This window comes from Hippocampus guttulatus, chromosome 16 (genome assembly GCF_054856545.1).
Source record: "Hippocampus guttulatus isolate MCC_2025c chromosome 16, RoL_Hgut_1.0, whole genome shotgun sequence".
NCBI classification, from domain to species: Eukaryota; Metazoa; Chordata; class Actinopteri; order Syngnathiformes; family Syngnathidae; genus Hippocampus; species Hippocampus guttulatus.
In genome coordinates, this window is record NC_141276.1 from 11034437 (window position 1) to 11049922 (window position 15486).

Sequence of the window (15486 nt, forward strand, 5' to 3'; positions counted from 1 at the left end):
ATGGACAGGCTGACAGATGAGGTTAGACTGGATTCTGGACCAAGGCATTCGCAGACGACATTGTGATTTGCAGTGAAAGCAGGGAGAAGCTGGATGAACATTTTGAAAGGTAAGAGGCATGGACAGAAATGGGGAGGAATTTAGATTAGCCAGAGACAGAATTGATATGCCTGAATTGGGAATAGGGCGGGAGAGTAAGGCTCGAGGGAGAAGCGATAATGAGAGTGGTGGACTTTTGTAGACTGAGTGTCAACAGTCCAGAGCAATGGTGAGTGTGGTGAGGAAGTGAAGAAAATGCTCTGAGCAGGTTGGAACTGGTGGAGGAAAGTGCCAGCCGTTAAAAGAGTTTGTGATGAAGCGGTGGGGGGAGGGGGGGCATGATGTCTGGATTTTGAAACTGTGGCACTGAAGAGACAACAGGAAGCAGAGATGACGTTGAGGTTGTGTCGAGGATAAGATTGGTGGATTGACATTCCAAATAAGCTCATCAGAGGGATGGCCAAGGTTCAAAGATTTGGAGACCAAGTTAGCGAGAGCAGACGTAGATGGTTTGGACATATCCAGAAAGCTCACATCTGCCGCACTGGAGTAGATCCTGCTCAACTCACTCCCATTTTGTTGTGGCCACCCTCTACCTCCAGTGTCAGCACCTTCGGCGTATCGGTTGGGGTGCTACAGTGAACATTGGTGCGGGTACTCCTTCCACAGAAATCAAATCCGTAGAACTTCATCTCCCTTTCCACTGAGGTCACTGAGGATCCTTCCAGCGACTGCCTGGTAAGGTGTTCCGGGCGCATTCAACCTGCGGGGAGCCTCAAGGATGACACCTTGGGAAAAAAAAAAAAAGTCTCCCGGGATGGTCTGGGAAAACATTGAAAATCAAGGCCAACCATGGATTCCACCTACCGGTATGCTAACAGCTACGTCATTAGCAGTGCACATCAGCCGAGATGAATTTTGAAGTACGTAAATCACAGAAGAAAAAAAAAGATAAAGGCATAACATGGAGCCTCTATTGTGACACTTTTGCATCCTTCGGTAGTGAAACACAGAAAAGCAAAAGGCCCCATGGACTAAACTCATGTGGCTGATAGCTATGCCTAATATTTTGATGAGACACGAAAATATTTAAAAAAAAATATTAGTAATAGAACTTCACTCAGCGCAGTTAAAATACGTGTGTGTGTGTATATATATATATATATATACTGTATATATTTATATTTCAAGCTTAAATGTTAAAATGTCATTATCACTCAAACACATAAAAACGACTCCAGAAGGTGAAATATGAAAAGCACTAAGAGTCTTTAATAATACAAGCTACATTTTATACATTTCTACAGCAAACGTTTTTTTTGTTTGTTTTTTTTTAGTAAGACTAACACTTTTTAGGAAAAGGGGATTTGGAAAAGGGAGGTGGCTAATATAAAGTTTTACAACAGCTGATGAGAAAGTGATTACAAGTCTTATACTATAGATTTATAGATATTTATATATATATATATATATATATATATATATATATTTGTCATCTCTATATCCTGCTCAATAAGGTTTTCGTCCCATTAAATAACAGTAAAACATTTCGTTCTATCAACAATCAAGGTGAAGTATAAATTAGGTTCAAGCACCATTTAGTTTTAAAACCGGGACCGGGAAGAGGCCAAGTTTCAAATAAATACACGATACACTGGGATGTAAGGCTGCCATGGAAACACGACAATCATGACGACACGGGCGACCGTTGGAAAAGATGACGACAAACACTCACACAGTGGAAAGATTGTCACCGTTTGTTCCTCAAAAGATAAATTATTTGCTTGACTGTGGATGACATCGGACCTTCCACAGTTCATTAAATTTCATAGAAAAGTCTTAAAACTTAAAAGCCATAACTGAACGTCATGTAAGTATAACGACAAGATATACAAGGAACCGTTTTTCATCATTTACGAGTTTGTCATCACCACACCTTTTTCACAGTTTCTGGAAAATCGGGGTATCTGTGACTGAACCAAAGCATCTTTTTGCACCAGAACTCACTAGAGTTGGGATATTTTCAATCCTGCGTCAAAAAGACTGATCAGCGTGATATATTAAAATTCATGTGTAAGGGGCATTGGGCAGGGCAGAGGGAATGTGAAATTCATATTTACTTGGCATATGGTGTGATGTATAAAACTGTTGTCAGAGAGCAACGGCTGCTTTCACTAAAACAAGGCAGGAGTGGTGAGTGTCGGGTGTTCAGACTTCAAACTTCCATGCTATATGTCCACTATCCCCCTTTCACACAGAGACAACGTGCCGTCTCTGCCATGCCCCTAAAAGCATGTGGGGAAGCCACGTAAACCCTCGCATTGCATCAAACGCACTGAAATGAAACCAATTTGCAGAGACAGATTGGGGAGTGTCTGAAAGGGCATCACAGAAAGCTCGAATAGAGGCTTTAAAATTCTCATCTGACACTTGGCACCCTGGCATCTGGTGTGATGTTGAAAATAATAGTTCTCAAACACCACAACAGGCTGGGAGAAATGAGTGTCTGCTGTTTAATTTCAAAAATCCCATTCTGGCTGTCGCCTACCCATTTTCAGACAGCGACCATCCTACCTCTGACACGTCGGGAAAATTTGGAGGTTCAACCAACCCTTCCAATCCATTTTCCGTACCATTATCACAGAAAAGTGAGGGAAATATTCTGACAGTGCGAAAGGGGCTAGTGACACTTTGACACAGATGCTGCTACCACATTATTGGGAATTTTTGACCGGATTTCACATGAAATTTTAGGTAGCTTTCAGACAACAAAAAATAAAAACGTCTGATGTTTCCACTCTGAGACTTGACAGCTTCGCAGCAGTCAATAGCAACCGCTCAACTACTAAAAACACATACGCACGCGTACAAACCGTGAGAAAGGAGATTATCGGGGGTATAAAAAGTGGAAGCTTTCAAAAAGTCTGATAGGAAAGACGGAGGCACGAAGATGCCCGTTAAAAGCCCAGCACACCAGTCGCATGCCCCAGACACCGCATCTGTGACTTGTCGCCAATACAATTCATCATCAATTTGGTCATCAAATCAAAGTGTCTTCCGGGCTCATTACAATGACGGAAAAATAAGAGACTCTCAAAATAGTTTTGCAAAAACATGTGAGTGTATTCCTGTGTATCAGTCAGAGTATTGGAGGTCCAAGTCCACAGTTCCGTCCGTCACAACCAGCCTGACCCGCTTGGGTTTGGTAGGGCCCATGGAGTGAGATGTTGGTCCAAAGTGTGGTATGTCCTGGTGGTCGCCTGGGTGGTTCTGGTGGTGAGCGTCCTTCTTTAGGTGTTCGTCCGGACCCCCTTTGTGTCCCGAGAAGGTACCCATGGAAAACGAGGGCTGGTTGGATGCCTGAGAACCGCAGGGTTCCAGGACCAGCCGCCCCTGAGTGCCAGACGGCTCCATCAAGCAATGGTAGGTGTAGTTTGTGGGGCCGAGTCCCGGGTAACCTTCGGGCCCATCCCTGAGACCCAACGTCAACGAGTGGTCGCCGCTGAAATTGAGTACATAAGGGGGTCCCTGCGGTCCATAAGAGAAGGAGGCTGCCGGGTGGCTCTTGCCGACCGATGCCGGTGTGCCGGGCGGCGTACTGTGGACCACTTGAGGACTGCTGTGATGTGACATTGGAGAAAGCGACGACGTGAAGCTAAAATCAAATGGATCCTGCTGAGGGTAACACGGCTGGTTCTTGTCAGAGCCCAGCGGAGTGGATTTGTCATGTTTGGAGTTTTTCTCCTGTGGGAAAGAATAACCGTCTTTACTGGGGAAGAAGAAAGGTCTCGGCAGCGCAGAGAAGTTTTTGTACGTCAAAGTGGTATCGTCCCGCTTATCGGAGGCTGGTTTACTTCGGATGAATGACGAGTGCAAGGATGAGCCGTGTTTGTTGAAATAGACGCTGGACCTGCTGGGGTTAACGGAAGGAGCAAAATAGCTTAGGTTCTGAGCAGAATGAGTGCCTTTGTGATGACTCTGCGAGTCCTCACTTGTGTTTTCTGTGGATTTTGTTCCGAATGTTTTAGATGTAGAGTGGCCGCCGGCAGCCACGTGGTCTTTGGAGGGAACACTGTACAAGTTCTGGCTTGGGTTACCACCCTGAATTTTAACAACCCTGTGGATCACAGTGGGGGACTTCTCCTGGATGTTGAAGGGATTGTCAGGGAAGGGGTTGGGATTTCTTCCAGCCAAGAGTTGAGGATTGAGGAATTTACCGGCCATCGGAGACGACAGGACAGGCTTCATCTGGGGGACGCATCGCTGCGCAGTAGGCTGGCAGTTTGGAAAAGACTGGGGCTGTTTGGAAATTGACATGCGGTGGAAGGGTCCATTCGTTTTGAGGTTGGCTGTAGCTCTCGACTGGCTGCTGCTTGGTTTGGCGTTCAGGGTGGGCTGTGCTAAAGGAAGAGTAGTCTGAGACATGACAGCAGGTGTGCCAAATAGGCGAGGTTTGCTAACCACGGATGAGGAATGATATTTTAAGTCCTCTCTGGACAGCCTCATTCCGGGATTTTTACTGAGAAGGTGGTCCTTTCCTGCCAGTTCGGTATTGGTGAACGCTGAAAAACTGAAGCCTGCTTGGGGTGGGATTTTGCCAGAGGCACTCTTTGACTCACAGTCCAGAGGAACGGAATCATTCTTGGATGTGAGCAGAGCGGGGAAGAAATGGAGATCATCACTGGTGAAGTTGTTGTCGGGACTCGGGGAGCCGAGGTAGGGTGTCTCAGTGGGCCACGTGTCAGAAGGGCTGTGCGAGAGTGGGCTGCTGAAGGGGTCTGTGGGGGGATCCAGTGAACACAGATCGGAGGGCGATGAGTTGAGAATGTTCTGTGGCTGATCATAGCCTTCGAAGTTGAGACACTGGAAGTCCAGGAGGTCGTCGCAGCAGTTTGCGAAGTTGGGCTCGCCCGGTAGAATGTTGTCCGCAGTTGGGAACAGTGGAGACTGGGACTGAGGCTGGATGATGGAACTGGAAATTCCAGACAAGGCGGTTGTCTTTTCCAAAATCTGTGATGAGCAAAGACCCTCAGAGAGCCTGGAGAGGCTGTTGTCAATCTGTTGGAGGGACTGACTGAGGCAGCTCGCGGGTGTCTCCACAGGGCCACACTTGGACGCCATTTTGTGCCGCTGCTTCCTGCCGCCACTGCTGCAGGCTTCCAGTCGCTCAGCAGTTATGTTCGCTGCGACCGCGCTCTCTGGGGTCTCGCTTTGCGGGGAAGACAGGGAAAGTGGCGACAGTGACAAAGACATCTGCAGCGCTTCAGTTTTCTGGAGCAATGAGTGACAGTTCAACTTCTGAGTCAACGGTGGTGGCTCCTCTCGGACCTTGCTTAAGTCCAGCAGTCCTGGTATTTGCTGGACTAAAGGGGGACTTCGTACCTCTCGCTTCACTGGTGTATCCATTTTAACTTCGGACTGGTCCTGCCCCTCATCCTTGTCGTCCACCTCCCAGATGTCCTTCACCTTTCTGCGCAATTTGAGAACCGGCAGGGGAACACCTTTAAAATCCAAAGTGGACTCCATTTTCTGCTGCGACCCACGATCAAACATGCAGCAGCTTCTTGTGAACCCATCTTCCGTTTTCGTTTGACGGACAAAAGATGACGTCTCACTCTGGGTTTTGTCCAGCTGAAGGCTTGAACCAGAAAGAATCCCCCCGTCTGTTTTTTCTTTGCTCTCTTCTCTGTCCAGCTCCAAAATTGTGGACGCATTCTTCCGCTCACCCCGTTTTTTCAAGCGAAGTAGTCTGCTTTTGGACTTCTTACTGGCCTGCACATGTGCCTGAGCCGCCTGCATCTCCATGCTCAACACAGACACTGAATCCATGATGGCTTTAAACGGATCGTTGTTGAGTTCCTCCTCCTTTTCCATTTTGACCATACAGCCCAATTCGTTGCTCTGCATCTCCCACAATTTCCCTCTTCTCCGCTTGAAACGAATCCTGAAGTTAAGTTCTGGCTTTGTCTCCTCAACATCACTTTGTTCCAAAGCTGACGTTCCCTTCTGAGAGTCTCTCTCTTGCTCATCCTTCGTCTGATGGTTCCTGTCGAGCTGAACAGTCTCTTGGTTGCCGTTCTCATCTTCCTTCTCAGATTTAAACGTGTGAACTTTCCTCAATCGGCTCCGAGGAGTTTCAATAACTCGAGGCCTTAGCACCCTGCCCACGTTTTGCCTTGTGACTCTTCTGGAGCTCACCCCCCGGACTTTTGCTCGCGTCCTTTTGCTTTTTTTGTCATGTTTGATAGTCTTTTCTGGATGACGATTCAGTTCCTGCCTTGAGGACGGGCCGGAAACCTCTTTCCGGCTAGTGGCAGCAGCAGCAGTTACGCCTTGCTCCGGCTCCACAGCACTGCGGAACGTCCGCTTCTTCAGAGGTATATTGGACTGCAGGGCGTCAAGGTGCTGAGTGGTCTGGCACATGTTGGCACATGAAATAGGCGACTGGAGAGGTAGTGTGTTGAGACAGGTTGCCACCGGTTCCCCGATCTGGGTTGGATTCTGCACAGTGGGGACCAAACCGTTTTCTGTGCTGTTGGATTTCAGCTCGGCTTTCGTCTTTATTCTTCTGTGGCTTTTCTGCCACCGCCCGCCATTCCGTCTTGCTGCCACATGGCTGCCTGCATGGATTTCTCTCGCATTTGAGGGGGAACTATCACCATGTGGTTGCTTGACTACTGAAGCTTTATCGTTCTTCAAAAAATCAGACAGGAGGACCTTGGCCTGCTTTATGATTATGTCATTGCTTGGATTGTGTACTGGTTTGTTTGCAGTGCAATTTAACGGTTCTGAAACAACAACCTCACCTGGATTTGGATATTTAACACCCTGCAAGTTATTCTGTTGGCTCGTTTTTACACCGGACATGGTTTTACATTCAGTGGCTGTGGCATTTCTTTTCTTTTTGTGTTCTTCCGGTTTATCTTTGTCTGGTTGTGTACCTTCTTCCGCTATTGTCTGGATTTCAATAACCTTGTTCTTCCCGCCTTCCTCGAGATGAGAGGAGTCACCCACTGCCTCTTTTGAGGCGTGCCACTTTCGTAGTGTTCCCTGATCAATGGCCTTAAAGAACATTTCCCGCACTCCTCGAGGGGCGTCGGCGGCACAGTGGCCCGGCGTAATCGGGGATGGTGGTCGCTGCCTCTGCTGGGATTTCTGTGTGCTCAGTGGTCTGAGGCCCTGGATCTGCCTCATCTTCCCTCTCAGCTCCTCCCTTATGTCCCGGTTGTCAACACTCAGTCTTGCCTCTTCGCAAGGCGCTGAGATTCGAGTGAGGCGGACGGTCAGGTATTGCTTGAGTGACACTACTGGTTTGTCTGAAATTTTCTTACAAGGGGCCGGGGCACTCTGACAGACGCTGGGCTCCAAGTTCTCTTGCTCCTTGCTCTCTTGCTTTTTCGTGATGGAGGTTTTGTCCGGGTCGACCCTGTCCGTGCTTCTGGTTCTGGACGAGCTCCTCAAGGGAACCCCTCTGACAGATTTCCCATTTGGGCCTACCCGAACTCGGTTCTTCTGAAGACGACCTAGCGAGAAACGCTTCAGGTTGGTGGTTGTCCTTGGTTTCACCAACTCCAGCTGCTGCAGGAGGGCCCTCTCTTTGCTTTTAGGATCCTTGCAGACAAGCAAAAAGTCCAGCGAGTGGCGCCGCACCCTAATCCTCAGGTCCCGGATCACGCACTGTGACAAGAGCGGCAGCGCTCGTTGCTCTTCACAGGGTCTCGCGAGTCTGTGGTTCTGTAGCCTCCACTTATTTGTCTGGTTCCACTTTCGGTTTTTAAGGGCGTTCTTCCGCATCTGATGGGTGAAAGAGTTCCTCGAGGGGATAGCTAGAAGGCAAAAGACAAAGTCAAGTCACTATGGTGAGTTCCAATTTCCAGAAGCACAGTCCTCTCTTGACTTACAAGTTTTAATTCATCCTGTAACCAAGCTGGGAACCCAATGTATTCATATATCAAATCAATTTCCTCAATTTAAATGCAAGTAATCTATTACAGACCACTAAAAAAACAACAATTATTTTTTTGAAGACAAAATGCATGAAATAATTACCCAAAAAACAATGAAAAGATTAGAGAGACTTTATGGTACTTAGTACTTTTTGATGCAGTGTATTGACACTCCTGTGTGTTGCATGTGTGAAGCGGCAAAGCCCGGTGACTTCAGTGTGAGCCTCTGCACCATGTTTACCGTAACTACTTGATTTTTTTTTCTCACTTCATTTGAGCAGTGGTGATTCTGAAGCTAACTCGCAAAAAAAAAAAAAAACGGAGCACTCTTAAATCAGGGTACCAAGTGTACTCTATATTTCAGAAGTTGTTACAAGCAAAAGTGAAGCGAAAAGCCCTGAAAGAATACCTGAATGTAATCCTGGAATAATAGGCCTGGAGTTTAAGTGTCCCTTCTCTCGCTGGTGCCGAAGGTAGCGCTCCCGGAGGCGGTACTTCTGGCCCACGGGGTCTTTTGTTTCCTCGCATTCCGGCTGCTTCCCTCTGTGTTTAAAGTGACCTTCCCCTTTCCTAGAGGAGAATCAACGCTGCTGCGTTAGACATGACTCAAAACGGGTCCGAAAGATCCAGTGGGGAAGAGCCAAGCGACACACCTCTCGCAGGTGCAGCACTCGCACATTTCGTTGCCCTCGCCAAAGAAGCTGGCGCCGTAGTAGCACGTGATCTCCTCCCCAGGCGAGATGGGTCGAATCACCTCCACGCAAGCGCCGTTCTTCTCACCGGGGACAAACTGGGCGTGACAAAGACAAAGGGTTGGTCGGGCCCACAAGAGATGCGCAGATAGACAGATGGCAGCGACAATAAAATCTGATGCTCAACGTTTAGAAGTAATCAAGTCAATGGTGTGGATAATTGTCCAGGTTAGACCTCGTATTACTTTGTCTCTGATGAATGAATGTTTGCTCACCTTGCAGTTTGGCTTGCAGTCTTCGAGCACAAACACAAGACAGACAGACAAAGATGTGATTAGTTTGGGCACAAATCAATCAAGTCTAATAATGCCATTCCCTCAAAGGGACTTCATGGGATTAAATTCCTAAAAACTCAAAACGATTCTTTATCGCGCAACAGCAAACATTTCCAAAATATTTTGGGGGTGCAAAATAAAAGTTTGTTTTCTGTGATGGCTTTAAAACTTGTGCTTCAAATGGACATAATGCCATCTAAACAAGCAAAGTGTATAATACTGTCCTGGAACTCAGCTCTGTTGATCATTATAAATCATCAATAGATTACCGATTGTTAGGAATTCTGTCCCATGGCGTTCAATTTACTTGCTGTAACATTCAGTTCCAAGAATTTTTAATGCCACCTCATGTTTCTTCACTAAATATAACCAATACTGGTGGATAATGTACAATAATAATTATTATACATCTACAGGTATATTTAGACAAACTTTTTTTGACAAAATGTGATTAGAAAGTAAATGTGTTTATTGTGTTTGTGGCAAGTGGACGTTTATCACAAGATTCACGGATTTTTTTTTCCCGGATAATTATCCTTCATGTCATTTTTAAGAAAAAATCTTCATTATCCTTGAACGTGACATTTAATCCTTCCATTTTGGAAAGATCAAATTCAAGACTATAATGAAGAGTGGATTTTTAGGACCTTTGAAGACCAGATAGAATCTATAAATATTTAAGAAAATCAAACTTTTTAAGGATCTGGGCACAACCAGAAGCAATGACGGCAGAATGGAATTGAAAGGGGCACTGTCTAAAAATGTGTTGATTTTACACTGTCCTTTTTTTTTTTTATTAATTAATTTTAATAACACGCAGAAAATATGTTCCATCACATCAATGTATATATATTTTTTAAGTATTTGTAGGTCAAGTAATTATTAATTATCTTACATAGGGTGCGCCTCCCCTCCAAGAGGCTGCCATGTTTCGCACCCCCACGGATACTCGAAGGAGACAAACTGAGCTAACGTCGTTCCTCAACTTGATGACTACAGCGGGTTTAAAAACTGCCATGAACTTATTCCTGCACTTGAGGGAAGACTAAAAGTCTTTTGGGATGATATTTTGCTTGCACCTTTGCTGAAGAAATTGGTGGTACGCATGCGAAGACCTTCAAAATGCATGCACTGCATTCTATCAGTTTACAACTAGATGGCAGTAAAGATTCTACACGCTGTACCTTTAAGTACCAATAATTGCAGGTGATAGAGTATGTCATTTTAAAGACTAAGATCACTAATTATGCAAAAAACCATTTTAAACTTTCAATTTGGTCCTGTAAACTCTAAATGGAAATTCCAAAAGAGCTGTGGACATCCCAAATATCTTGAAGCAATGAAGGCAAAATGGCAGCAGAGGGCACCATTCGTTCAGACACAAACAACCTCTGTGGACATTTATGGATATTTCCACAAAAAAAATGTGCAAACATCAAGGACTTGTTTGAGTTCAAACCTGACTTTTTGGCTCACTTGAATGTCCAAACTGACCGTGGTTGATGAAGGCGGCGGGTCCAAGCCAGAGCTGAGCGCAGCGTTTGCGCGTGGAGTACATGACGCTGAAGTCGTTGACGCCCGCCCGCAGCACAGCGCTGTCAGCCGGACTCAGCTCGGCGATGCAGCCCAGAAGGACCTCCACGCGCTCCCCCGCAAACCTGACCGGCAGCGACAAATGTTACACCCTAAAGTCTTTTCTCAGCATCAGGGCGTTGCCGGGTGGTCCAAGGTGATTGACTACCACAGACTTCAAATGAAAACGGTAACTTAGTGAGTTTGGGGTTGCACTGCCACATTAAACTCCAAAAGATTTACTCTTTAGTTCCTTGGATATCTCATATTTACACCAATACAGTGGAACCTGTTGGTGAGGAGGCTAAATCAAACTACGGTGGAAAAAGATGATGGCTAAAATCATCATTCAAGCCATTTTTTTTAAACCCAACGGCACTGCCTTTGTTGTTTACTAAATGATGCCATCTGAGAAGGCTAAGGATTTAACCACCCGGAAGTACGCGTGATGCCATGATACAACGTCTTCTAGAATGGTGGACCCCAACCACCGGTCCGTGGCCCAAGTCACACAGCCAACCAGCAAAATACGACTGCTTAATGTTGCCTAAGTGAAGAATGTCCATTGGGGACAACACGTAAAGAAGAGCTATGTCTTGACTCACCAGTGTCGAGTAGAGGTAATCTTGGCTCCGTTGGTCTCCGAGGAGTAGCGGTCACATGACTCGATCTGGATGCCGCTATCCAAAAGGAAGGCGTTGAGGTAGCGGTTCACCTGTGGATACGGGCACCTTCAGAACACTCATTTTGTGAGCCTCGGAATTAATTAACACGACACGTCGGATATACACACCGTATACGTGACAGCGAGCGCCACCGTGGACTTTTGACTATGGATTATTTCTAGTGGTTCTGTCGGAGGTGATGGTTATCATGAATGAGCGGCAAGTGGAGCCGCAGCATAAACTGTGCGATCTAAGATGCATACATCGCATAACAACAGTGTCCAGGTGTGAGAAAGATTTTTGCACGGTGGATTATTTTTAGTAGTAGTCATTTCCTTGTCCGGACGCCCGGTGGTTGGCGCATCGACCTCACAGTGCAGAGGTACCGGGTTCAATTGCAGCTGCAGCCTCCCTGTGTGGAGTTTGCATGTTCTCCCCGGGCCTGCGTGGGTTTTCTCCGGGTACTCCGGTTTCCTCCCACATTCCAAAAACATGCATGGCAGGCTGATTGAACACTCTAAATTGTCCGTAGGTGCGAGTGTGAGCGCAAGCGCAGATGGTTGTTCGTCTCTGTGTGCCCTGCGATTGATTGGCTGGCAACCGGTCCAGGGTGTCCCCCGCCTACTGCCCGAGGACGGCTGGGATAGGCTCCAGCACCCCCGCGACCCTTGTGAGGATAAGAGGATCGGAAAATGGATGGATGGATGGATTTCCTTCTCCTGCTTTGGCTTATCATCACTGACACCCATTTGAAATACTTCATACACAGAAAAAAAATAACCGGGAAAAAATATATGTAAGGGAACACTGTGTACCTTTATGTTCTGAATTCTAGTCTGTTGAAACTTTTACCCTAAATTTCAATTCACTACTGACTGAGAGACATACCAGGGAGGCAAGATGTAATTATTATAGTCACTAAAATATTATCAATGAAATTGGACAGTATGAGTACACACGTGCTGCCTCAGTAGCTCCTGCCGGTGACTCCCCAAAGCGTTGAAGTAGTCGCCCGCCAGCTCGCCCACCGTCAGCGCCTCGAAGGTGGCGTTGAAGTCGTGTGTGCGTTGAAAGCGCAGCAGCGTCTCCTTCAGGTTGCCCCAGCGACGCACCTCCGGAGCTGGGCTACACACACGCAGAAAGAGAGATAACGTCATCGTTTTTAGATTGAATTCACACCAACACTTTTGGGCCGCTTTAAAGGGACTTTTTAAGCAGGAGTGAATTTACACAAAAGAATCCTGGTGTGTACCAAACAATTGGACCAAGACCCACTTTTTGAGGTGGTCCCAGTGCGCTTCCAAACGGACTCTGTGCGGTTGGCTAGCTACAGGTCGGAATACTGACGATGTTCCAAAATGTTGAAAAATACTGTCGCAAAATGTGCATTGAATGTCCTGCTCTTGAAACTCAAAATGATTTTGTAGCAGAAACATGCAGAGCAACAATGCAGGATAAAGGAATGGCATGTTTTCCGGCATTTTGGGGTTTGTGCTTTCAGTGCTGCCCTTGTCATTTACATCCAATTACAACCAATTGTCCATGTCTGTTGTGTCAAACTTGTGCAATATAATGTGAATTGAAAGCCTTGTGGTTTCTGCATTTATTGTCAAAATATTCATCATTAATGCAAAGAAAATGACAGGAAATGTGAATATGTACTGTACAAGTCCTTTTCCAGTGCAGCCTTACATTTTCTGCTTGTGGACCAAAAATTTTAAAATATAAAGATTAGGCTGGAGCACTTGCTGCATGGATAATTTCAAGATGTTCTGTTCATCATTTATGTTCTCATAAATCCAAGTAAGGTATATAAACTATATATTGTATTACCACAAATACTGGGATCTCACTGTCGATTTGTATACTGCCTTCCCGATCAGAAATGTCAGTATTTCAAAAGTGTGTTCTATTTTGAAAGAATTAGGGAAGCAAATACAGCAGGTCCTTAATTTATGACCTACACTAGGCCCTTAATAGAAGACAACCAGTATGCCGCCACAAATCCAAATACACTGTCAATAATCCTAATTGTACAATCCTTTTTTTCCGCATCCATTATTTGCAATTCGGATTTTACATTGCAGAGTGCAACATACAGTGCATACTGACTGTTTTCAGCTATCAAACCATAGGGACCATAAATTAGTTCAGCTGGCACATACCTGTACAAATAGATTCATGTTGACATATTATACGGCACATGACGTAAATATACCATCTCAAGTCTTACATTCTGTACATACTGTGTATGTTCTCCAATTACTGCTCATGCACTTCTGGATAGTAACCATGTACGTTTCATTTCCTTGCACTTGTGAAGTGTAAAATAAAGTTTAGTCCAATCGGAAACGGAGTGCATCTTAACCATGGTTCCTTCCACACCGTTCGTGAACTCGAAATCTCGTATGCCAGGATGTAAGGACGCTACGAATGGCCTAGTGACGCTCAAGTAATCGACGCAGGATCACAAACTAACTTACCTGATATTCATTTTATGAGTGGTGAAGCCCAGGAGAGGGTCCAGCACCAGGCTGGTGGCCAGGTCATCAATCTCACACAGCTCCTTCACACTCATTCTAGTGCAGCAGTCCATGGCCTCCCACCATCAGCATGCTGAAAAAGGTTGAACATCTACCGTAAGAGCAGCAAAAAACCAGGGCAAACAGCAAACCGCAGTAACTCAATCACTTGCAGTCCACTGTGGGTCTACAAAAACAAATCTATGAATTTAACCTAAGACACTGTGTCAAATCAGAAGATAAGTTGAGCAAAAGCATGAAAAAATGTGACATACTGGTGTTTTTACTGCATAACTCAGTTTAAAATGTTGCACTTGTCTGCATTCTTCATTTCGTCCACAGAAGACTACTTATGTTGCAATTTACTGATAAGACTCAAGACTGTTGATGTTCCATTTTTAGTGTCGTGGACTACTTGCTACTAGAGATAAGTAATAACTAATGCAAACTGAACTAGGACCTAAATTCAAGGTACGTACCAAACCGGCATTTGGGGATCTTTTTCTTTCTGCCCTCATTCCTTCCTTCTTGGCTTCCTTTCCTCACACCGGCTTTTTGTTCCTGCATCAATCATCCTTCAGTTACTCAACCCTAATTTGGTGCCATTCTCCCTCCATTTCCGCCTCCTGTCACACCTGCTTTTTTGTTCTTTATTCACGCATTCATGCATGCATGTATCTTCCATCACAGCAGTTTCTATCTTTCTTTGCAGACCTGTTTTTCTTCTTTCCTTCCTTTCTGCCTTCTCTGAGACCCACTTTTTTATTTTGCATCTTTCCTTCTGCTTTTCTTACACCGCTTTGAAATCCACTTCCTTTGTTCTGGATTCACACCATTTATCATTTGTTACGCCTCCTGTAAAGGGGGGGGAAAGTTAATTTAAACAGTTCACACCTATCTTGTACAAGAATGCGGTTTCTCTCGTTATAACCCCAACCACGATGTGAAAAACAACTTTGACATCTCCCGACTGTCCAGAATAAAAAATGCACACCGGCCTTCGTGATTAATAACAAGCAAGATTTTAATGAGGCCGCTCGTTAAAATCGTGTCACTACGTCCCCCAACTAGGAGGCATCAAGTGTCGACGAGTTCATTACTGAATACAGTAGATTTAGCGCGTTACAATAGCATGTTGCTCGTCAGCTGCTGTGCACAAGTGTGTAGTGGGTAGCGGCTTTGGAGAGCTAGCATCCCCGCATCATACAAACACATTAGCGAAAGAGTCAAAGCATAGCGTAGACGGCCGCCGCGCAGAACCTACCTGGGAGTCTTTTCCGGTCAACGAAAGCAGGAGCTTGAGAGTGGAGGACTAAGATCCCCCCCAAAAATCAGCTCTTCGCCTGGGCAGCTAGCCTAGCAACATGCTAGCTTGGTAGCGAGCTAGCTGACTGGCTAGCTAGCGTTCCGCCCCAGAATACTTCTGGAATCTAATGAAAACGCGGCGAGCAAATATCCGCGATTAACGTGACAAGTGCACGCAATGAGTTGTGTTTGTTATTTTTGTGACTGTAATTGCCAGCTAAAACAGTAATTCGGCATGTTATATCATTTAAAAAAAATAGAAAAAAATAAGATTAGTCTCTGGTAGTAAAAGTTGATCGGCTACGTCCCACTGCAACCGAACGAACTGCACCTGTGGGCACGCCCACCCAATGCCCCCATTTGTCGGTTTCAATGTCAATCATGCAAATAAAACGCATTGTTTGGAATCC

The 15486-nt window shown here is 45.6% G+C and overlaps 1 protein-coding gene across 3 annotated transcripts; it reads right to left on the reverse strand.

Moving 5' to 3' along the window:
* Window positions 1-1284: 1284 nt before the first annotated feature.
* On the reverse strand, window positions 1285-15372 carry kmt5c (lysine methyltransferase 5C). 3 transcript variants are annotated; one of them, XM_086133401.1, is made up of 9 exons: window positions 15036-15372; window positions 13733-13865; window positions 12209-12374; window positions 11190-11299; window positions 10507-10670; window positions 8953-8972; window positions 8639-8775; window positions 8395-8555; window positions 1285-7865 (listed from the first exon to the last, which is right to left on the reverse strand). In XM_086133401.1, exons 2-9 carry the CDS (start codon window positions 13843-13845, stop codon window positions 3175-3177), a joined length of 5562 nt encoding a protein of 1853 aa, XP_085989527.1. In that variant the 5' UTR covers window positions 13846-13865; window positions 15036-15372; the 3' UTR covers window positions 1285-3174. The 3 variants fall into 3 exon arrangements, with proteins under 3 accessions (XP_085989527.1, XP_085989528.1, XP_085989526.1); XM_086133402.1 differs by having other exon boundaries at window positions 14251-15372; XM_086133400.1 differs by having other exon boundaries at window positions 13733-15372.
* Window positions 15373-15486: the final 114 nt, after the last annotated feature.